The 26178-nt window shown below is 51.7% G+C and overlaps 1 protein-coding gene across 6 annotated transcripts in view; it reads left to right on the forward strand.

The window, feature by feature from the left end:
• Nucleotides 1–26178, forward strand: part of TMEM94 (transmembrane protein 94) — a 27413-nt gene continuing 1235 nt past the window's right edge. The window contains exons 1-30 of one of the 6 annotated variants that reach the window (XM_060202740.1): nt 1–232; nt 7805–7924; nt 8235–8362; nt 8600–8736; nt 11052–11254; nt 11616–11767; nt 12078–12180; nt 12404–12562; nt 12731–12847; nt 13357–13413; nt 13884–13988; nt 14105–14269; nt 14475–14684; nt 17318–17633; nt 19333–19506; nt 19901–20003; nt 20153–20370; nt 21812–21990; nt 22079–22217; nt 22852–22967; nt 23103–23202; nt 23508–23616; nt 23741–23930; nt 24129–24206; nt 24489–24574; nt 24812–24893; nt 25119–25267; nt 25362–25456; nt 25572–25665; nt 25922–26092. In XM_060202740.1, the coding sequence (XP_060058723.1) occupies nt 179–232; nt 7805–7924; nt 8235–8362; nt 8600–8736; nt 11052–11254; nt 11616–11767; nt 12078–12180; nt 12404–12562; nt 12731–12847; nt 13357–13413; nt 13884–13988; nt 14105–14269; nt 14475–14684; nt 17318–17633; nt 19333–19506; nt 19901–20003; nt 20153–20370; nt 21812–21990; nt 22079–22217; nt 22852–22967; nt 23103–23202; nt 23508–23616; nt 23741–23930; nt 24129–24206; nt 24489–24574; nt 24812–24893; nt 25119–25267; nt 25362–25456; nt 25572–25665; nt 25922–26092 (4109 nt within the window). In that variant the 5' untranslated portion in view covers nt 1–178. Of the gene's footprint in view, nt 233–7804; nt 7925–8234; nt 8363–8599; nt 8737–11051; nt 11255–11615; nt 11768–12077; nt 12181–12403; nt 12563–12730; nt 12848–13356; nt 13414–13883; nt 13989–14104; nt 14270–14474; nt 14685–17317; nt 17634–19332; nt 19507–19900; nt 20004–20152; nt 20371–21808; nt 21991–22078; nt 22218–22851; nt 22968–23102; nt 23203–23507; nt 23617–23740; nt 23931–24128; nt 24207–24488; nt 24575–24811; nt 24894–25118; nt 25268–25361; nt 25457–25571; nt 25666–25921; nt 26093–26178 lie in introns of all 6 variants that reach the window. The other 5 variants (XM_060202741.1, XM_060202739.1, XM_060202743.1 and 2 more) reach the window with 5 other exon arrangements.

Raw genomic sequence — 26178 nt, forward strand, 5'->3', positions numbered from 1 at the left:
ATTGAAGCTCTTCTCTGCTTCACCCAGTTCTCTGCAGCTCCAGCTCCTTGCTCATCACTTGGTCTAGAGCCACCCCCCCTTTTTTTTTTCCCACCGTCTTTCTTTCCCCCCTCTCTCTTTCTCTCTGAGTGGTGTTGGAAGTTCTGTAGCTGACTCCTTGTGTCTCGGGCTCAGCGCCATGCTCTTTAAGCAGGCAGAGCTATGGATGCCCCACCAGGGCAAATGCAGCAAAGTGAGTACCCAGGTTGTCTTTTGGATTCTGTTATAAACGCCGGCCGGCTCCTGGCTCAGTGTGGGGAGGCTGTGGGTTAGCGATGCCACCATCTGGAAGATGGATGCTGAATTGGAGGCAGCTTGGATTCTGAAATCAGTAGGGCCGTGGATGGAGGCTTAGAACGAAAGCCGGAAAGTCAGTGTGTTTGGGGGCTGCCAGCCAGATCCCCAGCTCCTTCTAGGCAGGACCAGAGTTACTCAGAGGGGTATCCATGTGGTCCCCATGCACAAGTATCAGGAAGCTCTAAGCCCGGACGCCAGCCCTCCTCAGGGTCAGAAAGGAGCTTTTACTCATGGGTCCGTGTGGATCACTGAGATAGGAGCAGGCAGGGCTAGGGTGATTTCTTCCTGAATCTTGGGTTGCAGGAGATAAGAAAGATGGGTCAGCCTGAACCAGGAAGATGAGGAAGAGAAGGGAACATGTGGGCTGAGGCGTTGCTACACCAACCTGCAGGCAAAGTTGTTCTGTGCTTTCTCAAATACTGGAGAGATTTGTCAGGACTGCTAAGAAAGACCCAGGGGCTTGGGGACTGTGTTTGATCTGGGGATTTGGGCATGATATGGAGTTCAGTTTGGGGGCCCTCTCATACCACGTGCACTGGCCCTGAGGGCTGCCATGGTGGGGGCCTAGGGGAAGGGCCATCTGGTGGTTATGTGCTGTCCTCAAGGCTGACTGTCAGTCTGAAATCATAACCTGTCACTTGAGCCTTGGGGACCTCAGTTCTGCTTGCTCCCAAAACAGGAGGAGAAGGAAAGGAAATAAGTGCTGTGTGCAGAAACCTTTAGAGGTGCCCTGAAAGGACAGGTCTGGGGGGCTGTTGACACTGAGCCACCTGACAAAGGTGGCCCAGGAGAGCTCTGGCTTGGCGACTCTGTAAAAGCCCACAAGACTAACCTAGATGCTTGGTTTCAGGCCATGAGGAGCTGACCCTGTCAGATATCAGACTCTTTGAGGTTCGGACTTGATGGATAGGGTGTTTCATTACCTTCCCCACCCCACCCTCCAGATTCCCATGCTCTCATACCCTGCTGATGGCTGAGGCTGGGCTTCTCTCCCAAGGCTTTCCAAGCGAAGGCTTCCTCCATCCCTGTCTGGGAGTCTGGTCAGCCTGAGCAGTTACACAGTGGGCTGGGCCCAGGCCTGCCCATCAAGTGTGCTGGAGAAGCAGGCCAGCCTCCTTGCTGGTGCGGAGACCTCCTTTCAGTCATGGCTCTTCTCCCAGGAAAGCCACTGGGTGCCTGGGGCTGTGGGGTGAGTGTGGGAATTTCTGAGCATCAGAAAACAGGAAGAATCTCTGACTTATCTTTTTTTTTTTAAATTTATTTTAGTTGTAATTTTTACATTATCTATTTATTTCATTTACTATGTAGAGAAAGAGAATTGCACATGGGAAGGAGAAGAGACAAGCCAAAATGCCATCCTAGGGAGACTGAGCTAGGAACCCCAGGCATGGAAGCTGAGCCTTTTCCCAGCTGAGTGTCTGACTGTGTTTGGGTACCTGAGGCCAGGGTGGGTTTTCCTTGCCTTCCTGCTCCTACTGGCAGAACAACAGACCTCAGACTGTGTATGTTTGACATGAGTTCTTTTGTCTTTCTTTCTTCTTCTTTTGTGGGGGGAGGCTGTGGGGGCCTTGTACATGTGCAATTCCATTGCTGTCTTTCCTTTTAATTACATATATATATATATATATATATATATATATATATAGAGAGAGAGAGAGAGAGAGAGAGAGAGAAAACATGTGCATGCAAAAAAAGATACCATAGCATGGCTCCACCATTAGTTAGTGGACCTTTTCCTGGTTCTGTATATATTCCTCCATGTGGTACCAGGGGCTTGGGGACTGAGGCCTTTATGCCCAGTGGTGTGTATTAAAAAAAAAATGCTGGGGGTCGGGCAGTAGCACAGCGGGTTGAGCACACATGGCGCAAAGTGCAAGGACTGGTGTAAGGAACCCTGTTTGAGCCCCCAGCTCACTTCATAAGTGGTGAAGCAGGTCTGCAGGTGTCTACTCTCTCTCTCCCCCTCTGTCTTCCCCTCCTCTCTCAATTTCTGTCCTATCCAACAACAACAATAGCAATAATAACAACAACGGCAACAAAAGGGAAAAAATGGCCTCCAGGAGCAGTGGATTTGTAGTGCAGGCACTGAGCCCCAGCAATAACCGTGGAGGCAATAAAAAGTAAATAAAAAAGTAAAAATTTAAAAAAAATGTTTATTTTGGATAAAGTTGAAGTTGACAGGGAAGGGAGAGATAGGGAGGGAGAGAGAGAGAGAGAGAGAGTTGAACTCAGGCCCTCGCACACTATAATGTGTGCACTTAACTGGGCGCGCCGCCACTCAGCTCCTAAAGCTTGCATTTTACCTGGTGGGCTATCTGCTGGCCCCCTTGACAAATGAACCACACCTTCCTTGCACACTCAGGAACACTGGAGTGCCAGCTGAATGCATGCTTTGAGAAGGCCTGCCGAGCCCACTCACTGGCCCTGAGCAGGCGGACCCCTATGCCTGTCTGTGCAGGCAGGCTCTTGCTCCAGGAGACCTGTAATTACCGAGTGTCTTGTTTGCCTGCTGCCGTGCTGTCTTTCTTTAATCGCCTGTCTGGATTCAGTGCTCCCGGCCAGACACAACACACAGGGGCTGACGGGTACTTAGCGCTTGCAGGCACCCTTCTGCCTCTGCACACCTGGCCCCTGGGGCACGTGCCACCCTCTGCCCTGCATCTACACCTGCAGAAGAGCAGCCTGCGGGTTCCAGAACAGAGAGAATGGGCCCATCTGCCACCAGGTGGGGTGGGGTGGGCCTGGACTTGGGGTGGGGGGAGCACATGGAATTAGCAGCTGGCAGGACAGCTAGAGACAGAGACTGAGGGAACTGGCTGAGAGTTCACGTCTAATGGTCTGACTGGGTGCAACCCCTAGAGGCAGTGTGGATATCCCGGCACTGTGTATGCCAGAGAGATGCTCTGGTAGCCCCCCAGCCCCTCATTAATAAATAAAATCTTTAAAATGATAATGGTCTGGCTGCAGGGACATCTTACTGAGTCTCTAGAAATCCCTTTTTAGCCTTACAGCTCCTTCTCTCTCTCCTCTCTCTCTCTCTCTCTCTCTCTCTCTCTCTCTCCCCCACACACACCCATCCTAGTTCTATCTCTTTAGTAGATGCCTAGCCGTCGCCTTTTCATTTCTGGAGACCTAGGCAAGCCATGTCAGGGATGCTCACATCCTGTGTCCTGCAGAGTGAGAGCTTGGCAGGCCGAGTCTGAGAGAGCAAGAGTGGCAGTGCAGGCCTTGGGCTGTGACAAGATCTTCCTAAATCCTCTTATTCCCTGACTGGGCTGGAAGGGACAGGTCCTGTGCATCTGCCTTGGGCCATCATTCCCTTGCCCAGTCCTCCCAGGCTTCCTTCCCTTCTCTGTCAGGAGCCTTATCTAATATTTGCTTGTCCTGGACCACGGCCTCTTAGGGAGACCTCCTGGCCGCTGCCAAAGGAAGATGGGTGCTTGGCAGCAGTGTTTACCCACGCTGAGGCCCAGGCCCCTGCCTGGAGGGCCATGTCTTCCTGAACTGAAACCAGCTATGCCCTCTGGGAAGAAGCGGTTCTCAGCTCTGTAATCCCCCAAAGCCACCGTGGAGAGCAGGGATTAGGTATGATTTAGTCAAGGGATCTGGGAAGCCTTAAGCCTGGACCCACTCTGGAGCCAGTTCCCATCCCTCCGGCCCAGGGCACTGGCAGGAAATGCTTCCTGCTGTGGTGTGTGGGCCCCTTGCAGGCATGAGGCTGTGTCCTTGGGGCTGAGGCTGCCAAGGGCAGGGTGGTTATGGAGACAGACAAGGAGGTGCAGGTGCAGAGCTCCTAGTAGTTTGGGGTGGGGCTTGAACATGTGCTTTTTAAAAATGATAATGAAAGGAACATCTTATTTATTTATCTGAATGAGAGAGATAGAGAGAAATGCAGAGGGGGCTGGGTGGTGGCATACCGGGTAAGCATACAAATTGACATCAGTGATGACCCAGGTCTGCAGATGTCTCTCTCTTTTCTGTTCTATGTTCCTCCCCCCCACACTTTTTGTTTTGTTTTTGTTTTTGCCTCCAGGGTTATCTCCGGCACTATGAATCCACTGCTCCTGGAAGCCATCTTTTTTCATTGTTGTCGTTATTGTTATTATTGTTACTGCTGCTGTTATTGGATAGGACAGAGAGAAACTGAGAGAGGAGAGGAAGACAGAGGGGAAGAAAAAGACACCTGTAGACATGCTTCACCACTTGTGAAGCGACCCCCCTACAGGTGGGGAGCAGGGGGCTCAAACCCTGGGATCTTTGTACCGGTTCTTACACTTCGTGCTATGTGCACTTAACCCAGTGTGCTACCACCTGGTCCCCTTGGCTGCCAGGAGTGGTAGATTTGTCATGTGGTCACTGAGCCCCAGCGATAACCCTGGTGGCAATAAAAATAAAGAGAAAGAAAGAAAAAGAAAGGCAGAAAGAAATAGAGCATAAGGCAAAGCCAGGGCAGGACCTTAGGGAAGGCAGATTTGTGTCAGTACAAGTGATGGCACCACCAGTTCTGTGTCCCCTGGTCAGGATTGCTCAGATGGATGCTAGGTCCCTTCAAGTCCAGGACTTCACTCTTCTGACTCAGGGGTTTCATGGTGGAAGCTCACATCAGTGGATCCTTGCAATTCTCACTCTTCTCCCTGGGTGTTCTCTTGCTTAGGACTTCTGAGCCCACATTATTGCCAGAATTTTTAATTTAGGAGGTTTGGGTGGGGCCTGACTATATAAATATAAATATAAATATAAATATATATATATATATATTTTTTAATGACAAATTTTAAAGACATATTTTTATTTACTTGAGAGGGAGAGAGAGAGAGAAAGGAAAGAGGCACCAGAGTACTGTTCAGCTCTGGCTGTGGTGGTGCTGGGGATTGAAGCTAGGACCTCAGAATCTCAGCCATGAAAGCCTTTTCTATAACCGTTATGCTGTATCTCCAGTCCTGAACATGTGTTCTTAAAAGCTGCAGTTATTTCTGCCCCATATCCTGGGTTGAAGCTGCATTAATTAATTAATTAATTCAGCATGTTTTGACTGAATTGCTGCTGTGTGCCAGGTACCATCCTACTGGTTGGTGGGAGGGGTGTGGAGAGGGTAGAATTCAATACCTGTTTTCAAGGAATTGACAATCTAGTCAGAGAACCAGACAAGGAAATCTCTAATGACAGTTTTGTACACTACAGACAGAGCCTGCTGCCCAGGGTGCTGTTTAATACAAACCTCCCCTTGTCAGTGCAGTCCTGGCTTTGGGAAACATTTCCTAGAGGAGGTGAGGCTTGAGCTGAGTCTTGGAGAAGAGCTGTCTTCTTCAGGGAGTATGTTCTTGGCTCCTAGAAGACAGTTAAGACATTTGCACTTGAGTTGGCACTGGGACAGGAGGCTGGAGAAGCTGGCCAATTGCAGATCATACCTAGGAGTCTGGGCTTGATGTGAAGGGTAAGGGCTTCCTTTGATCAGACTTGCACTGATTCTGGCAGGGGTGTTGCAGGTGGTTCGGGAAAGGCTGAGCCTGGAGTAGAGGCCGGCTGGGGGAGAAGGATGGGAGGAGTCAGTGCCTGGGTAAGATGGAGACTGGAGGACCAGGTATAGCAGTTTGGGGTTTGGAACACAAGGTCTCATAGATGCCTATGAAACAGCTGAGGGCAGTTGAATAAATGGATCAGAATTTCAGATAGTGGTTGGAGGAGATACTATAACTGTTACACACACCAAAAAAAACAAAACAAAACAAAACAACAACAAAACACACGCCCAAAACTTTCATGCCTAACGCACCAAAGATCCTGGCCCCACTATGTGTGTATTTAGGTACTATCGAGGCAACACGTAGGCGCTGTAAGCTTCCTGCTAACGAACGAATCCACACCTATGGCCAAGGCTGCCCTGGAAACAGTTATTGGGTGTGGGAAAAGGGCAGGTTCTAAATCAAAAGCAGCAGAGGAACCAGAAGCAGGGCGTCTCAGCCAGGAGAGACAGGGCCGAGGCCAGTAGGATGGCGCGGCTGGTCCCCCGCGGCAGCTAGGACCGTGATTCTACCCTTCAGGCAGGTGAGGTCACAGGGTGGCCAGAACACAGCTCAGCTCTTTCCTGGGGACACTGGTCCTTCCTTCCTTCCTTCCTTCCTTCCTTCCTTCCTTCCTTCCTTCCTTCCTTCCTTCCTTCCTTCCTTCTTTCCTTCCTCTCTCTCTTCCTTCCTTCCTTTCTCTCTCTCTTTCTCTCTCTCTTTCTTTCTTTTTCTGAGACTGTTTCCTAATATTGTGGGGTTATAATAAACTCCCATTTAAGAAATGATGGTAAACTAGAGGCTCGCCACAGGTGCATCTGGCAGAACACACCTGTTACAATGCTCAAGGACCCCAGTTTAAGTCCCTGGTCCTCTCCTGCAAGGGAAAACTTCCTAAGTGGTGAAGCAGTGCTGCAGTTGCTTTTCTTTTTTCTGCCTCCAGGGTTCTCACTGGGGCTCGGTGCCTGCACCGCAAATCCACTGCTCCTGGAGGTCATTTTTCCCCCATTATGTTGCCCTTGTTGTTGTCTTTATTGTTGTTGTTGTTGGATAGGACAGAGTGAAATGGAGAGAGGAGGGGAGACAGAGAGGGAGAGAAAAAGACACCTGCAGACCTGCTTCACTGCTTGTGAAGTGACCCCCCTGCAGGTGGGGATCCAGGGGCTAGAACTGGGATCCTTGCGCCTGTCCTTGTGCTTTGTACCATGTGCGCTTAACGTGCTGCGCTACCGCCTGACCCCCTGCAGTTGCTTTTCTTTCACTGTCTATTTCCCCTATCAATTTCTCTATCCAAAACAAACAAACAAACAAATAAAAGAAATGGTGGTAAGGCAAATTCTGGGTTCTGTCCTTAATGTTTTCACTAGAGACATGGAAGATAGCATTTCTTCCTCTCTCTTTTTTATTTATATATGTATGTATACATTTTGGATACAGTCAAATAAATTGAGGGAAGGGGGAGACAGAGAGGAAGAGAAAGACACCTGCAGCACTGTTTCACCACTCATGAAGCTTCCTCCCTGCAGGCGGGGACCGGGAGCTTGAGTCTGGGTCCTTGTGCAATTAAATGAGTGTGTTCAACCAGGTGCAGTGTCACTTGGCCCCTCTATATTCAGTGTGTGTGTGTGTGTGTGTGTGTGTGTGTGTGTGTGTGTGTGTGTGTGTGTGTGTGTCTGGGTCTCGGGTGCAGGGCATTAACCTGGGCCCTCATGGGTGCAAACTACTTCCCTGGGCCCCTTGTTTTGGTTTAAATTTTAACTTGACCAGTTTGGGACTGTGTGTTAGAGTGTCATTAGCTGAGCTCGGTGGAGATTTGATGGACAGAAGCTCTCAGAGGAAAAGAAGGTGGGAATTCAGGAGGTGGGAGGCAGGTGAAGGTGGTGGAAATAGGTCCAGTATGGGACGGTCAGCCAGCCAGGGATGCAGTGCCTTCAGGGTACTGCTGAGCACCTACTGCTTCCTTGCAGGGCGAGCCTCCCTTGGCCCTGGGGCTGTCGACCCAGAAGGCCCTCAGCATCCTGAAGGAGCAGCTGGAGGCAGTGCTGGAAGGACACCTGAGGGAGCAGAAGAAATGTCTCACCTGGAAGGTGATGTTGCTTCACAGGGGTCACCTGAATTTTGGCTGCAAGAGTAGTGAAGTATGGGGGGGCCCGTTCTTGGGACCATGACTTGGCCTGTCATGCCCGGTGTCCTGAGTTGACTGAGGCCACATTGGAAATCAGTTAAGAAGCTGGGGTTCTCCATCAGAGTGAGATCCTGACCCCACTTCTGTAGAAACCCACCAGACTAGACCCCAACCAAGATCTAGGCATGTCCACGTGGGAGAGGTGGGAGGATCCTGGCCCCTTCCTGCTGTCTTGCCTCCAGGCCTCACTCCCTGACATCTTATCTTCCTAGGAGCTGTGGAGTAACAGCTTCCTGCACCACACTAACCGCTGCTCCTGTTTCCACTGGCCGGGCGCCTCGCTCATGCTGCTGGCCGTGCTGTTGCTGCTGTGTTGCTGGGGTGGGCAGCCGGCTGGCAGGTAGGTGTGCCAGGCCCCTGAAGATAAGTTTCTTCCTCGTCTCAATCCAGGGGGTGCAGACTTGTCCCTGTCCTGCCTTAGCAGGTGCTTCTGTCCTACCTAGGACATCCAGGCAGTTGGTCTGTGGCCCCCGTGACTATGCAGAAGAGACAGGGGCTGCCTGCCTGGGGCCCTGGGTAGACTGGGTCGTAGAGCTGCTCTCTCTCACTGCTGCCACTCCCTCCCTCTGCCCACCAGTCACGGGGTGGAACTGGTGAATGCCACTGCCCTCTTCCTCTTGCTGCTTCTCAACCTCGTGCTCATTGGGCGCCAAGACCGATTGAAGCGTCGGGAAGTAGAGCGGAGGCTCCGAGGCATCATCGACCAAATCCAAGGTGAGGCCGAGGCTCTGACACATTGGCTGGGAAGAGACGCCTTGTGACCTGTTGAGCCCTCACAGCTTCCAGGAAGAAGTGGCAGCACCTTGCTGTTGTCTGTGGTCAGGATTTGCGGGGGTGGGGGGATTCTCATTAGCAAAGGTTAGAAGGATTGGACAGAGGGTGTAGCTCAGCAGTAGAGTACATGCCTTGTGTGTATAAGGCCCTGGGTTCTATCCCTGGCACCAAAAAAGAGAGATGCCCTCTCTGCTCTCTTAATTAATTAATTAGTTTATTTATTTATTGCCACTAGGGTTATTGCCGGGGCTCAGTGCCGGCACAAGAATCCACTGCTCCTGGAGACTATTTCTCCCTTTTCTTTTTTTAGCCCCCCCCCCCATTTTCTTTCTATTTTATTAGGACAGAGAGAAATTGAGGGGGAGGGGGACAAAGAGGTTAAGAGAGAGACACCTGGGAGTCGGGCGGTAGGTAGCGCAGCGGGGTTAAGCGCACATGGCAAAAAGTGCAAGGACCAGCATCAGGATCCCGGTTCGAGCCCCCCGGCTCCCCACCTGCAGGGGCATCGCTTCACAGGTGGTGAATGAAGCAGGTCTGCAGGTGTCTATCTTTCTCTCCCCCTCTCTGTCTCCCCTCCTCTCTCCATTTCTCTCTGTCCTAACAATGACGACATCAATGACAACAATAATAACTATAACAACAATAAAAAACAACAAGGGCAACAAAAGGGAAAATAAATAAATAAATATAAAAGAATTTTTAAAAAAGGGAGAGAGAGAGAGACACCTACAGATCCACTTCACTGCTTGTGAGGTATCTTCGCTTGTAGGTGGGAAGCTGGGTCTCGAACCTCGGTCCTATGTACCCTTAAGTGGTTGCCCCACCACCTGCCGCTCCCACCCACCCCCACTGTCTCTTGAATAGACAGAACTGTAGGACAGCTGTGAGTCCCCAAGCAGTGACATGGGCAGCTCAGAGGCTCCTGGCAGCCCAGTGTGCTTACTAACACTGGGAGACCAGCAGAGAAGATCCTTTTTTTTTTAGCAGGAGGGCAATTGGGACCTTCTTTTCCAGCACTGCTGTTTGGTGGTACTGTGCCAGGTGAGGTGGGAAGGCAGACCAGGAAAGCCTGAGATACCTGCAAGATTTGGGGCTGGGACCTGAGGGGCAGGAGAGTTAGACATGGAGCCACCTGCTCCCACAGAAGCGAATGATAGAGTCAGATTCTTGCTCATCCCTTCCCTCAGCCAGTGTGTACTAAGCCCCGCCTGTGTGTTGAGGATTACATGAGGCTCTTTTTAAAAAAAATATTTATTTATTTACTTCCTTTTTGTTGCCCTTGTTGTTTTTATTGTTGGTGTAGTTATTATTGTTGTTGTTATTAATGTCATTGTTGTTGGATAGGACAGAGAGAAATGCAGAGAGGAAGGGAAGACAGAGAGAAAGATAGACACCTGCAGACCTGCTTCACCGCCTGTGAATCGACCCCCTGCAGGTGGAGAGCCGGGGGCTGGAACCGGGATCCTCACACCAGTCCTTGAGCATTGCGCCATGTGTGCTTAGCCCGCTGCGCTACTGCCCAACTCCCTACGTGAGGCTCTTTTGAGACACAGGGTTCTTGCTTTCTGGGGACATGTCATGTGGTCTTGTAGTAGAGGCAGCACCTTTATCTGACAGTGCTGCTCAGTGGAGTCTCAGATGCTAAGTGAGTGCAAAGAGATCCTCATGCCTGAGGCTCCAAAGTCCCAGGTTTGATCCCTGCACCATCATAAACCAGAGCTGAGCAGTGCTCTGGTGAAATAAATAAACAAGCAAACAAAGTGAGAATGTATTTTTTTGTTTATTTATTATTTTTACTATTTTTCCAGAGCACCACTCAGTCCTGGCTAACAGTGGTATGCTTGAACCTGACAAGACCCTAGAGCCTCAGGCATTAGAGTCTTTTTGCATAACCGTTATGCAGTCTCCCCCGCCCTATACTGCTTTATTCTGAAATTCATGACTACCAGCAGCTGTGTGTCAGGCACTGTAGATACAGCACTGACCAGGAGAGTCAGGCTCTCTGGAAGCCTCCTTAGTCCCTTGCCCATTAACTGTCTGTGGCTCCCTGTTGCTACAAATGCCACAAGAGGCCCAACCTGGAGGAATTGGGAAAGATTTATGGTGGAGGTAACCTTGAAAGTAAGGGGCGGTGTTGGGATGAATGGCCTTTGGGGAGAGGGGAAGAGAGGGCCAAACTCCTTGGGTGTTTGATGGGGTCTGGCTGGCGCATGGAGCTGTGAGTGAGGGTACTTTCCTCTCTTCATTCTTATCAGAAGCCCTCAGGGATGGCAAGGGAATCAAGTGGCCGAACGCCATGTATCCAGATCTCCACATGCCCTTTGCACCATCCTGGTCCCTGCACTGGGCCTACAGAGATGGACATCTGGTCAACCTGCCAGTTAGCCTCTTGGTAGAAGGAGACATCATAGCTCTGAGGCCTGGCCAGGAATCGTTCGCCTCTCTGAGAGGGATCAAGGTAGCTCAAGGCTTTCTACCTTTTATGGAAAATTTTGAGGGGTGGGTTGGGGAGGGTATCTATACACCATTGTGGGAGGGTTCCAGAGCCTGATCCAGAAGCTTCCTGACCTGCTATAGACTTTTTTGAAAAGGCTCAAAGGGAGTAAAGAGCTAAAACATCTCTCTTCCTTGTCCTTTTACCCTCATTGATCCATGAGCTGCGAAGAATCTATTCCCACAGGTCCTCATCCTAACCGAGTCCTGCTAAGAAATGGTCCCTGACCCAGCACAATGCTTGCCGTAGCTGGAATTGTCAAGGAGAGTGCCTTCCAGCTGCAGCCTTAACTTACCTGCACTCCCTTCCCCTTTGTTTCTGTCAGGATGATGAACACATTGTCTTGGAGCCAGGAGACCTGTTTCCTCCTTTCTCTCCCCCCCCCTCCCCCCGGGGAGAAGTGAAGAAAGGGCCACAGAACCCTCAGCAACACCGGCTCTTTCGCGTCCTTGAAACTCCCGTAATTGACAATATCAGGTAGGTGTGTGGCACAGCCTTCTTCCTGTCCTGTTTCTCTTCCTATGAAGAAGGGCTAGAGGTGACAGGGAAGGAACCCTCTGAAGGCAGGCTCCTCTCCAGGCTCCTCTCTGTAGCATCCTGTGAGAATTCTGAGACAGGACCCTTCTCCTCCCCATCTGAACTACAAAGGCACAGCTCTGGAGGTTGCCTCAGGCCCCTCTCCCCATGCCCAGAAGGGTTCTGAGGGGCTCAGAGGCACCCAGTGAAGGTGCAGGGCTCTGACTTTGTCCTGTGCCTGAGTGGTGCTGGGGGCTGCCTCTCTCTGCAGATGGTGCCTGGACATGGCGCTGTCCCGCCCCGTCACTGCTCTGGACAATGAGCGGTTCACAGTACAGTCGGTGATGTTGCATTACGCTGTGCCGGTGGTCCTGGTGCGTGGGGCAGGTGGAGGGGTAAGGGCAGAGGGCCAGAAATGGGGGCACCTGGGGGTCAGCCTCAGGAGAGCATGTGAGGGGAGACAGAACCCAGAATGAGCTGGCCAGTGTCGGGGTGTGAGTGGGAAGAGGAAGAGGGGCCTAAGAGCCCGGCTCCTTCTGTGGGGGTGTGTGGGAGGTGAGGTGTGTGTTAAAGGTGTGCCTCGCCCATTCCTAACAGGCTGGCTTCCTCATCACTAATGCCCTGCGCTTCATGCTGAATGCCCCCGGGGTCACGTCCTGGCAGTACACCCTTCTTCAGCTGCAGGTAGCCACTACCATTCTTCTCTTTCCCTCGAGGCTGGGTCTTCTCCCCCTCTGCAGCACAGGGCCCCCTCAGGTATGGGCCTCCCAACTTCCCTCCCTTCCCTGTGCCAACACTGTTCCGTTCCTCTCAGGGAATGACTGCAGGTCCCGGGGAAGCCCTTCTGTCCCTCTTTTCCTCCTCCCGGGCCAGCTCCCAGGCCTGAAGCCCAGTGCGAGTCACTGTGTGGTTCCCTCTTTCCAGGTGAATGGTGTCCTGCCCATCCTCCCCCTGCTCTTTCCAGTCCTCTGGGTTCTGTCCACTGCCTGTGGAGAAGCACGAGTCCTGGCCCAGATGAGCGGGGCCTCCCCCAGCTCCCTGGTAGGGTGTTCCACAGTACCGGGAATCATTACACATAGGACAGAAGGATGGGCTGTGCCTATTAGCAGGACTGCATTCCAGCCTCACTGAAGGCCCAGTGCATGGCAAGCTCTGGACAGTCCTCCAAGGGCAGTGCTGTGACCCTGGCCAGCCAGAATGGTCTCAGGGTGGGGCCCTAGGGATGGGGAGACATCCATCTTGGCCCTCAGTAAATGGGTATTTGGGGACTGCCTCCAGAGTCCTTTATCAAAAATGTCGGGAGGGTTGGGGTTTAGAGTGGAGGATCATGATGGGTATGCAAAACAGCTTTCATGCCTGAAGCTCTGAGCTTCCACGTTTGATCCCCAGCACCACCATGAGCCACAGCTGAGCTGTGCTGTGGTAGAAAACGAGCTCCAGATTTGATGGGAGCCCTGCTCGGGTGGGGGAGCACACCACGTCAGATCAGGTCAGAGGTCTCTGTGCAGGAGCTGGTTGCTTCGACAGGCGTGTACCCTTTGTCCACACAGCTGGCCAAGTTCTCTGAAGACACACTCAGCAGCTATACGGAGGCTGTCTCCACTCAGGTACACTCACTGGACAGTTTCTGCCCCTGTTCCCTGTTGCCGCCCGTCATCCTCAGCTTCCTTAGGCCCCTCCGGGAACCCTGGGACTCACCTACTTTAAAGGCTTTTTTTTTTCTTTTTCAAAGAATTTATTTATTTATTTATTTATTTATTTATTTATTTATTTATTTATAAGAAAGAAAGGAGGAGAGAGAGAGAGAAAGAGCCCGACATCACTGGTACATGTGTTGCCAGGGATTGAACTTGGGACCTCATGGTTGAGAATCCAGTGCTTTATACACTGTGCCACCTCCTGGAGCACAAGGCTTTTAGCCTCTACTCAAGCTCTCAGAGATCCCCCCTGGTCTGCCCACTCCATGTGGAAACCATGTGAATAAATGCCTCTCCACCCCACCTCCCTGGCATACTCTGCACCTTTCCCTTTGTTGACTCACAAGTTCTCAGGTTGCTTTACAACTTTGTCCCTCTAGGAGATGCTCCGATGCATTTGGGGCCACTTTCTAAGGGTGGTCCAGGGGACATCACCTACACTGAGCCACAGCTCTAGCCTGCTGCACAGCCTCGGCTCCGTCACGGTGAGGCCCGGCCCTTTGCCTCTAAATTAGGTCTCTGTCTGGCTACATCTCAGTACCCACCTGAGATGTTGGGGACTGCCAAGCCTCCTTCCTGACATCCAGCTTTCTCCTGGCAGGTCCTGTGCTGTGTGGACAAGCAGGGCATCCTGTCATGGCCAAATCCCAGCCCAGAGACTGTTCTGTTCTTCAGTGGGAAGGTGGAGCCACCACACAGCAGCCATGAGGACCTCACAGATGACCTCTCCACTCGCTCCTTCTGCCACCCTGACGTAGAGGAGGAGGTACATCTATACCAGGCCACTGAACCCTCTACGCATGACTAGCAGCTTGAGGGAGGGAGGCCAGGAGGGAAGCAGGTTGGGAGTCATTAGGATCTGCTTCTGAGCTGTTCAGGCAAAGCCACCAGGGATGCTGCTAGGGCGTGCAGAACCTGCCTGGCAGCCCATGAGATGCAGGTCCAAGGCTCGTGTTTTCTGTTCCCCTCAGTCGCATGAACGAGACGCCCTCCTGACTGGTTCCCTGAACACTACCCTGCGCCTTTCCAACGAGCAGGAGCGTGGTGACTGGCCAGGCGATGGGCCCAAGCCCCCAGAGCCCTACTCTCACCACAAAGCCCATGGCCGCAGCAAACATCCCTCCGGCTCCAATGTGAGCTTCAGCCGGGACACAGAGGGTGGTGAAGAGGAGCCCCGAAAGGTGAGGAGAGAGAGACAGAGAGCAGCCACCTCAGTCAGCTATAGGGCATCTTGGCTTCTCTTCCAAAGGGGCCCCAAAGCTTAGCCCTCCACCTGGGCCCTCCAGTTTGGGCTGGCAGGACTGCCTCTTGGGCCTCCGCCCTTGATGATCTCACTAGTAATGACTGGCTGAAGGGAAGCCTTTGCTTTCCAGTAACAACCATTGAGAAAAAAGTTACTGGACTGGGAAGATTTCATAATAACAATGTGAAGACTTGCATGCCTGAAGTAGCAAAGATCACAGGTTCAATCTTCAGCACCACCATAAGCCAGAGCTGAGCAGTATTCTGGTAAAAAAAAAAAAAATTACTATTTAAACATATTATTTATTTTATTTTAAGAAGAGAGGAATATACAGAATGAGAGACCAGAGAACGACTTGGAGTCTCAGGCACACCATTATGCCCCCCACTGATTTCACTTACTTTTTAAAGTATAATTTATTAGTGACTTAATAATAGTTTGCATGATTCTAAGACTGAAGGGGTAGACTTTCATGTCACACCACCATCAAAGTTCTTTGCCCCCTATGGGCCTCACCTGTCGCTCTCACATCTCTTCTTTTTTTAAAAAAAATCAGAGCACTGCTCAGCTCTGGCTTATGGTGACACAGGGGATTAATCTTGGAGCCTAGAATCTTAAGGCATGACTTTTTACATAACCATTATACTATCCCCCTGACCCATCTTTGTTTATTTGTTTAAGATGTATTTATTTATGGGGAGTTCAGCAGTAGCGCAGCGGGTTAAGTGCACGTAGCGCCTAGCACAAGGACAAGCATAAGGATACCGGTTTGAGCCCCCGGCTCCCCACCTTCAGGGGAGTCGCTTCATAGGTGATGAAGCAGGTCTGCAGGTGTCTATCTTTCTCTCCCCCTCTCTGTTTCCCCTCTCTCCATTTCTCTCTGTCCTATCCAACAACGACGACAACAATAATAACTACAACAATAAAAACCAACTAGAGTAACAAAAGGGAATTTTTAAAGAAATATTTATTTATTTATGATAGGGAGAACATGACACTGGCACATGCCAGAAAGAGAGAGAAGCCAGAGCACTGCATTATTGTGTATGCTGCTGGGGATCAAACCAGGAACCATTTTGTTTGTTTTTACTTTTCTATTATTTTTTTTTAAAGATTTTATTTATTAATGAGAAAGATAGGTGGAGAGAAAGAACCAGACATCACTCTGGTACGTGTGCTGCTGGGGATCGAGCTCATGACCTCGAGCTTAAGAGTCTAATGCTTTATTGACTGCACCACCTCCCGGACCACCTTTCTAGTTTTTACGATACACTGGAGACCAAACACAAGACCTCACATATGCAAAGCGTTGCAGTACTGCTAAGTCTCCTCCTTGTGCCCTTCCACTCTTTAAAATAGTTTTTCCCCTAGCGTATGGTGGTGTGGGAGATTGAACCTGGGACTTCAGAGCTTCATGCATGAGAGTCTTTTTGCATAGCTATTATGCTATCTCCCCCACCCTATTGCCACTATTTTTTATTAAGCATTATTATCACTGGGGCTCAGTCACTATACAATGAATCTACTGCTTCCAGTGACCATTTTTTCCTTTTATTTGGGAGGACAGAAGCTGAAAGAGGAAGGGGGCGATAGATAGATAGATAGATAGATAGATAGATAGATAGATACTGTATCACTTCTTTTTAAAAAAAATTTATTTATTTATTCCCTTTTGTTGCCCTTGTTGTTTTATTGTTGTAGTTATTATTGTTGTTGTTATTGTTATTGATGTCGTTGTTGTTGGATAGGACAGAGAGAAATGGAGAGAGGAGGGGAAGACAGAGAGGGGGAGAGAAAGATAGACACCTGCAGACCTGCTTCACCGCCTGTGAAGCAATTCCCCTGCAGGTGGGGAGCCGGGGGCTCGAACTGGGATCCTTACTCCGGTCCTTGCGCTTTGCCCCACCTGTGCTTAACCCACTGCGCTACTGCCCAGCTCCCAACTGCAGCACTTCTTAACTGCTTGTGTAGCTCCCCCTCTACAGGTAGGGACTGCGGGCTTGAACCTGGGTCCATGTGCAAGGTAACATGTGCTCAACCTGGTGCTCAGTCACTGCCCAGCCCCATTCTTTTCTTTTCTTTTTTTTTTTTTTAGCCCCATTATTTTCTAATGAGAAGAGAGAGAACCAAAGCATCACTCTGGCACATGTGATACCAGGGATCAAACTCTGGACCTCATGCTTGAGAGTCCAATACTTTATCCACTGTGCCATTTCCTAGTGCCCCCCACACACCATTTAAATTTAAAAAAAAAAAATTTTTGATGAAAGAAAAACTAGAGCAGAGACTACCTTCTAAAGATAGAAAGCCAATAGCTCCAAATAAAATATTTTCTCTGGATGAAAAAGTTCCTTCACTATTTCCTCCTCAGTCTGGTCATCTCTATTCTTAGATACTTGTATTTACGAATAATGAGAGAGAGAGAGAGAGAGAGAGAGAGAGAGAGCAAGGAAAGAGTTTGAGGGAGGGACAGAGATAGCATAGGCACACTCTGCTGGAAAGAGTGTCCCTTCCTTCAGGAGCCATCCCTCAGCCCCCTACCCACCCGAGGCTTCCCTGTATTCCTGCCAGGCCCAGCCAGGGCTGGAGGGCGAGCCCTATGAGGCAGAGGACTTCGTATGCGACTATCACCTGGAGATGCTGAGTCTGTCTCAGGACCAACAGAACCCCTCCTGCATCCAGTTTGACGACTCCAACTGGCAGCTGCACCTCACCTCCCTCAAGCCCCTGGGCCTCAACGTGCTGCTGAACCTATGTAATGCTGGTGTCACCGAGCGCCTGTGTCGCTTCTCTGACCATCTGTGCAACATCGCCCTGCAGGAGTGCCACAGTGCCGTGCTGCCTGTGCACGTGCCCTGGGGACTCTGCGAGCTCGCCCGCCTCATCGGTACTTGGCAGCAGCCACTAGTCCTGGCCACCGCCTTGGGCAGGGGCAACATCCATCCTCTAGGTTCCCCCCTTCCTCCCTTCCTTTCTTTTTTCTTTCTCCTCTCTCTATCACTCTCTCTCTCTCTTCTTTTCATTCTTTCAGATTTATTTAACATGAGAGAGATAGTGTACCAAAGCACCACTCTGGTACATGCTGTGATGCTGGGAATCAAACTCAGGACCTCATACGTTTAATTTTTTAAAAAAATATTTATTTATTTATTCCCTTTTGTTGCCCTTGTTTTATTGTTGTAGTTATTATTATTGTTGTTATTGATGTCGTCGTTGTTGGATAGGACAGAGAGAAATGGAGAGAGGAGGGGAAGACAGAGAGGGGGAGAGAAAGACAGACGCCTGCAGACCTGCTTCACCACTTGTGAAGCGACCCCCCTGCAGGGGGGGAGCCGGGGGCTTGAACTGGGATTCTTACGCCGGTCCTTGCGCTTTGCACCACGTGCGCTTAACCCGCTGCGCTACCGCCGGACTCCCCATACTGTTAAATTTAATACTCTAGCCACTGTCTCATCTCCCAAGTTGCTACCCCCCTTCTTCCTTCTCCTCCTCCGTTTTCTTAATTTAAAAAGTGCTTTATTTATTATTTTATTTATTTTTTGCCTCCAGGGTTATTGCTGGGGCTCAGTGCCTGCACTATGAATCCACTGCTCCTAGAGGCTATTTTTCCCCCCTTTTTGGTTGCTCTTGTTATTTTTATTGCCGTTGTTGTTGTTGGATAGGACAGAGAGAAATCGAGAAAGGGGATGACAGAGAGGGAGAAAGAAAGACACCTGCAGACCTGCTTCACCGCCTGTGAAGCGACCCCCCTGCAGGTGGGGAGCCGGGAGCTCGAACCAGGATCCTTATGACAGTCCTTGCACTTCATATCATGTGCACTTAAAAAAGTGTTTTGTTTATTTTAAAAAAAAATTATATTTATTTATTTGTTTTTCCCTTTTGTTGTCCTTGTTGTTTTTATTGTTGTTGTAGTTATTATTGTTATTGATGTCGTTGTTGTTGGATAGGACAGAGAGAAATGGAGAGAGGAGGGGAAGACAGAGAGGGGGAGAGAAAGATAGACACCTGCAGACCTGCTTCACTGCCTGTAAAGCGACCCCCCCCCTGCAGGTAGTAGGGAGCCGGAGGCTTGAACTGGGGTCCTTAACACTGTCCTTGTGCTTCAGGCCACTTGCATTTAACCCGCTGTGCTACCGCCTGACTCCCAAAAATGTTTTATTTTTATAATTATTTAGTTTAATGGAAAACACACACACACACGTCAGAGTACTGTTCAACTCTGGCTTATAGTGGTGCTGGGAATTGGACTAGGACCATGGAGCCTCAGGCATACTAATACTTTGCGCTAACGTGTTGAGCTATCTTTCCCCCACCACAGGCTAGAGTGCCATCATATGCGGCTTGGACAAGTGACCCTATTTCCCCCGCCTGCAAGCTCTGCACTCTTTGTCTCTGCCCAGCATCTCCCCTTCTTCCAGCAGGTGCTGCTGCCTCAGAGTGTTTCCCATTCTGGGCAGGTAGCCCATTGCTGGGATAAAAAGGTGGAAGGAAGCAGCCCTGAGGACCTGGGTTTCTCGAAGCCTAGGGTGGAGGAGAGGGCATGTGCTTCCCCCCAGGGGCCTAATTTCCTCTCCCTCTTCCTGCAGGCTTCACTCCAGGGGCCAAGGAACTCTTCAAGCAAGAGAACCACCTTGCACTCTACCGCCTCCCCAGTGCCGAGATGGTGAAGGAGACCTCACTGGGGAGACTCTCCTGTGTCACCAAGAGGCGCCCTCCCCTCAGCCATATGATCAGCCTCTTCATCAAGGACACCACCACCAGTGAGCTCTGCCCCTCACCCCCTCACCGAATGCATCAGGCTAAATCTGCCGCCAGAAGCCTGGCAAGGGGAGGTTCCACCATTCCACTACCTAGGAGAGCTGGGCCAATGAGTGTCAGATCTAACATGTGTCAGGCACTGAGTTTGGGGATGGAGTCTGGGACACTGGTGGCTATTGAGGACGAGTCCGTCTGACAGATGGACATTTGAGCCCAGGTGTTCCATGTAGGCTTACTAACATGAGGTTTGGGGCGGGGGTTCTCTCCTGCTTCAGAGCTCTTTAGCACCAAGCCCCCAATGGGGAGGGGGGTGGCAAGCGTTGCCTAGGAGGTCACAGTGAGGGCCCAGGGGGCTTGGGACACTTAGAATTTGCTCTTCCCTCCTCCACCCCTCAGGTACAGAACAGATGCTGTCCCATGGCACGGCTGATGTGGTGTTAGAGGCCTGCACAGACTTCTGGGATGGAGCTGACATCTACCCTCTTTCGGGTTCTGACAGGTGACAAGAGCAGTCAGCTCTAGGGCTGCGTGTGTGTGTGTGTGTGTGTGTGTGTGGTGGTGGTGGTGGTGGTGGTGGTGGTGGTCCTTTCAGGCCTGGATGTCTGTCTCAGGACCACTCAGCTCACCTCCACCCTGCTTCCTTGGCAGAAAGAAGGTGCTGGATTTCTACCAGCGAGCCTGCCTATCAGGATACTGCTCTGCCTTTGCCTACAAACCCATGAGCTGCGCCCTGTCCTCTCAGCTCAACGGCAAGTGCATTGAGTTGGTGCAGGTGCCTGGCCAGAGCAGCATCTTCACCATGTGTGAGCTGCCCAGCACAGTGCCCCTCAAGCTGAATATCCGCCGCAACAGCTGGAGCTCTGACGGTACTGTGCACCTCTCATCTTCAGTTGCCAGGGGTGGGGAGGACCTCAGACTTGATCGCAATAGAGAGGATGTGGGCATAGCACTGGATCTGGGAAACTGTGATAGATACCACCTTGTGTGGGGGCCCCTGAGCAAGTCATAGTCTTCTCATTTATAGCCAGGGGCTTCCTCTGCCCTCCTCACAAGTTTATTGACATGCCCAAGGGGATCATGTATGAAAAGTGTTTTCTTTCCCCTTGAGCGTGCATAATACCACAGATACACAGATCCCACTGCTCTTGGGCTGACTTATTTTTTTATTCCTTTAATCTGATTTAACTTGTCAAAATTTTATTCATTTATTACATAGAAGAGAAAGAGAAAGTTTTAGAAGAGACAGAACGGGAAGGGGAAGATGAGAGAGAGACCAGAGCATCAGTCTGGTACAGGTGGTTTAAGGGATTGAACTGGAAACCTCAGGAATAAAAATCTATGGAGCCATCTCCCTAGCCGCCATTCTTTTAATTTTAGACACAGAGAGACAGAGACAGAGACAGGCATTACAGCACTGCTCCACCACCCACGGAGTGGACCCCCTCGGTGCCACGATGCTGGGTTCCTCCCACATGGTGCTGAGGCTTTAACCAGGGCCTTGCACTGAGTAAGGCATGCTCTCTACTGGGTGAGCTACCTCCTGGACCGTAGAAGAGGTCTTTCTGGGGGCCAGGTGGTGACTTACCCAGTAGAGTGCCCATGTTAACCATGCATGAGGACCTGGGTTTAAACCCCTCCCATTCTACCTGTAGCAGGGAATTGAATCTGAGACTTTGTAGTCTCAGGCATGAGAGCCTCTTTGCATGACCACTATGCTATCTCTCCCCCACCCTGTATCTATCACTCTCAGTGAAAAAGAAAAATGGCTATCAGGAACAGTGGAGTCGTGCAGACACCATATCCCAGCAATAACTCTGGTGGCAAAATAAATGAACAAAATTAAAAAGAAAAAAAAGTGCTTGTTGGGAAAAAATATAAAGCAGCAGAATAGCCTTAACTGAGTTAGACAAAAGACCAGGTCACAGACCCTGCTGGGGCAGAAGGACTCCTAGCTCCACCCATCCCTCTCCTCCCTACTCTGCCAAACACAGACTCACACACAATCTCGTGACCCAAGAGACTGAATTGAAGCTGAGGGTGGGGCTAGCCCCCTTACCCTGGACCATGGTTACTCCTTAGGAAGGTCACCTGACTGATGAGTACCTTTCATTGTCTTTTCTCCTGTGTCTGTTGGCTCCTTTGTGTGTCTTGGCTACATGTGTGTGGTCTCCTGGGGCCTATGCTCACCTATTGGGTGTGGCATCTGTATGTGTGGCCCCGGGCTGCCTTCTGGAATCTGCTGGTTCCTGGGTGTCCTGACTGGGCCGTGTCCTGGCTGGCCTTCGTGTCTGTGTCTACCTGAAGAAGGGATCGGGGAGGTGCTGGAGAAGGAAGACTGCATGCAGGCCCTGAGCGGCCAGATCTTCATGGGCATGGTGTCCTCCCAGTACCAGGCCCGGCTGGACATCGTGCGTCTCATCGACGGGCTGGTCAATGCCTGCATCCGCTTTGTCTACTTCTCTTTAGAAGATGAACTCAAAAGCAAGGTGGGAGAGGGAATCCCCTGTTCTTCCAGTGAGCCTTTGTCTCATGGGATTTGGGGCCCATCTGTTCATCACCTCCTGCCTCTTGCAGGTGTTTGCAGAAAAGATGGGCCTGGAGACAGGCTGGAACTGCCACATCTCTCTCACACCCAATGGGGACATTCCAGGCTCAGAGATTCCCCCCTCCAGCCCCAGCCACACTGGTTCCCTGCACGATGACCTGAATCAAGGTGAGGGCAAAGGCTTGTGGTGGGAGGTGTGGGAGGCTCCACTCTTGGGGCTAAAGCAAGGAAGAGCCTTTTTGCTTTTTGCCTGCAGAGTTATCACTGGGGTTTGCCGCCAGCACTACAAATCCACTGCTCCTGGCGGCCTTTTTTTTTTTTTCCATTCTTATTGAATAGGACAGAGAGAAATTGAGAGAGGTGGGGGGGATAGGAGAGGGAGAGAAAAAGAAAGACACCTGCAGACTTGCTTTGCCTTGCCCCCCACTTCTCGCAGGTGGGGGGCGGGGGTTCAAATCTAGATCTTTGCACATGGTTCCTTGTACTTAGTACTGTGTACACTTAACCAGATGAACCTGGGCCACCAAGGAAGAGCCTTTATGGTAAGTACCATCCCTAGGAGAATGGCTGCAGTCTCCCCAGCGTAACAGGAGCAGTGGATTTGTAGAAGCATTAAGGAGAATGACTTAGAGGAACAGAGCCTCAGCAAGCAGTGACAGCAGCGATGAGGCTTTTTCTTTTATAGCGAGAGACCAGGAGGCTGCTCTGGCGTAGAGAAAGCAGGTGGTTCTGTGCCTTCTGCTGGGCAAGGGAAAGCCTTGAGCAGCTGGCACCCAAGTGAGGGACAGGCTTTCCTCCCCAGTGTCCCGAGATGACGCGGAGGGCCTCCTCCTGATGGAGGAAGAGGGCCACTCAGACCTCATCAGTTTCCAGCCTACAGACAGTGACCTCCCCAGCTTCCTGGAGGACTGCAACCGGGTACGATGGTGGGGGTCTGTGCCCCCACACGGCTGGGAGCTGTCACATGATGCTCTGCGGTAGCCTTGGCAGTTGGGAGTGGCCCTTCTCCCCTAACCCTGAGTTCAAGGGCAGTGTCATCTCTGCTTTCTCTAGGCCAAGCTGCCCCGGGGCATCCACCAGGTGCGACCTCACCTGCAGAACATTGACAATGTACCCCTGCTGGTGCCCCTCTTCACGGACTGCACCCCCGAGAGTGAGTGAGTGCTGTGGCTGTTTGAGCAGTCTGGCCCCTTCTGGACACCCCGGGGCTCTGGAGGGGATCTTGCTTCCCATGCAGAGGGTGAAGGAAGCTGAGGCAGCTAAATGAGAGAGCCATGGTCCCCTCCATTCCAGGAAGGCAGAGTGCCATTTGTATGGTATTCCTGCTCCTGAGGGTAGGCTGGCTGGCTCCAGAGAGGAGCCACTTCTCTTGATGAGCTGTTCTGTTCTGTGGGCCTCTGCCCAGCACACCACATGGCTGACTTGATTCTTCATCCCCCGCTCTCTGCTACCCCCCAGCCATGTGTGAGATGATCAAGATCATGCAGGAGTACGGGGAGGTGACCTGCTGCCTGGGCAGCTCTGCCAATCTGCGGAACAGCTGCCTTTTCCTGCAGAGTGACATCAGGTCAGGGCAACCCTAGATTCGAACTTGCATGGGACTGGGGACCAAGGGCATTTGTGGGTGCCTGTGGGGCTGGGGATGTCTTTGTGGGGTGCTGATGGTTACGATGTCCTCCTGTGCTGAGCAGCATTGCCCTGGACCCCCTGTACCCATCCCGCTGTTCCTGGGAGACCTTTGGCTACGCTACGAGCACCAGCATGGCGCAGGCTTTGGATGGCCTTTCTCCCCTGCAGCTCTCAGGGCAACTCAACAGCCTGCCCTGCTCCTTGACCTTCCGCCAGGAGGAGACCATCAGCATCATCCGACTCATTGAGCAGGTGGGGACAGGGACTGGGGCTGGGCCAGAGGCGCAGGGCCTAGTGACACAGACCCTTCTGGCTTACAAGTCTGGTTCACCTCTGCATGAAGCTCCCCCTGGCCTGTACCTGCAACCTGCAGGGGTGTCTGGGGCATTTGGCTGCATCATGTCAGCTCCAGGGCTTGAGAGGCCACAATCCGCCCCTCTGGGTCCCTAGGCTCGGCATGCCACCTATGGCATTCGCAAGTGCTTCCTCTTCCTGCTTCAGTGCCAGCTGACTCTGGTGGTCATCCAGGTAAGGTGGGGCCCTTCTCTACCTGCTCCATCACCCAACGGCCATCCGAGCATTGGAGGTGGGAGGCTAGGAGGGTCCAATAAGTGGTGGGCCTTCAGAGCTCCTGGAAAATGCCTGGGATCTTAGAGACGGCCCATGGGCAGAATGCTGTCCCCTCGGGCCCTGTCTCCTCACAACAAAGACTTGAGCTCCTGGGCACAAGGTGAAGCTGCCCTGGGGTTCCCAGTCTGTCTGTCTGCCAGATTCTCATTCTGGGTTCTCCTGGATTCTCTTCCGGTCTAGTTCCTTGCTTGTCTGGTCCAGTTGCCACCCCTTCTGAGTACCACAGACATCCTGTGGCTGTCCTGTTTTTGCTACCCTTTGCTCAGGTGAGAGGCCAGGCTGTTCCTCCTACCCAGACAAGTGGGGTTGGGACATCCCCAAATGTCCCCAGTGCTGTGTGCTTTCCTCCTCTGGCACAGGAACTTGTGGCTCTTCCTCCGTCTCACCCGTCTGCTTACCAGACCTGACCTCACTCTTAGGACTCCCCAGAGGCCTCCCACATGGGAATGGGGATGGGGGGTGGTTAGAGCATCACTGGCCTTCACCCAGTCTCTGCTTTCCAGCATCTCTCTGTTGGGGAAGCCTCCACATAGCTCCATCATGTCGATGGCAACAGGGAAAAACCTCCAGTCCATTCCTAAGAAGGTAAGCAGCCTGGAGCTGTGAGCCTGGGCCTTTCTGAACGACTGCACGGGGGCTGGAGGGCTGGCGTGACCAAGCCTGAGACCAAAGGGAAGTGGTAGCACAGGGTTGGGGAAGCTGCTCCCTGGAGCATGTCCTAATCCCCTGGGCCTACCCATTCACCAAGGAGCCCACTTTACCTGTGCAAAGCCGCTAGGAGCCTGGAGTGATGCCTCCTTCTCCCTGCAGACCCAGCACTACTTCCTGCTCTGCTTCCTGCTCAAATTCAGCCTCACCATCAGCTCGTGCCTCATCTGCTTTGGCTTCACACTGCAGAGTTTCTGTGACAGCTCCCGAGCCCACAACCTCACCAACTGCTCCTCCATTATGCTGGGCAGGTGTGTGCCCTCCCTCCAGCCCCCCCTTCCCCAACTCCTCCCCTGTAAACTTGTTGGGCCCAGAGTGGGCTGAGCTCACAGCTTGCTTTGGCAGCCATGCTGACACAGCTCCGGCCTGGTTTGATGACTTTGCCAATGGGTTGCTGACTGCTCAGAAGCTGACTGCCGCCCTGACTGTCCTACACACTGGTGAGGAGCTCCTGGAGAGGGCAGACTGTGGCCTGCCTGGAGGTGGCTCCTGGGGGACCAAACCCTGGCCTGAGAATGTCTGACTCACCCCCCCCCCCATTTCCATTTCCTCTAGTCTTCATTTCTATCACTCACGTGCACCGCACCAAGCCCCTGTGGAGAAAGAGTCCCTTGACGAACCTCTGGTGGGCTATGACTGTGCCCGTGGTGTGAGTATCGCTGGGAGACCATGGGGGCAGGAACTTGGGCTATGATTCTGGATTCTGGGGGTGCTGCTTGGGCCACAGGTTGAATGGTGCCCTCCTGAGCTACTTGTTTTGCTAAGGAGGAAAGGACACAAAATCACCAGGTTCAGTCAGGGAGATGGTTTAGTGGTAGAGTACATGCTTATGAGGGCCTGGGTTTGATTGCAACACACACACACACACACACACACACGTTTATGGGCTTCCTCCTTCTCTTCAGGCTTCTGGGGCAGGTGGTCCAGACGGCAGTGGACCTGCAGCTGTGGACACATAGGGACAGCCACGCACACTTTGGATTGGAGGACGTACCTCTACTGACATGGCTTCTAGGCTGCCTGTCCCTGGTCCTTGTGGTGGTCACCAATGAGATTGTAAAGCTACATGAGATCCGGTGAGCTGGGCACTGTGCCCTCTCCTTGCTGCCCATGCTGCCCTCCCCCTGCATCCAGCCCCAACCCCTCCTCCAGTCTCAGGACC

The sequence above is a fragment of the Erinaceus europaeus genome, chromosome 12 (assembly GCF_950295315.1).
Source record: "Erinaceus europaeus chromosome 12, mEriEur2.1, whole genome shotgun sequence".
NCBI classification, from domain to species: Eukaryota; Metazoa; Chordata; class Mammalia; order Eulipotyphla; family Erinaceidae; genus Erinaceus; species Erinaceus europaeus.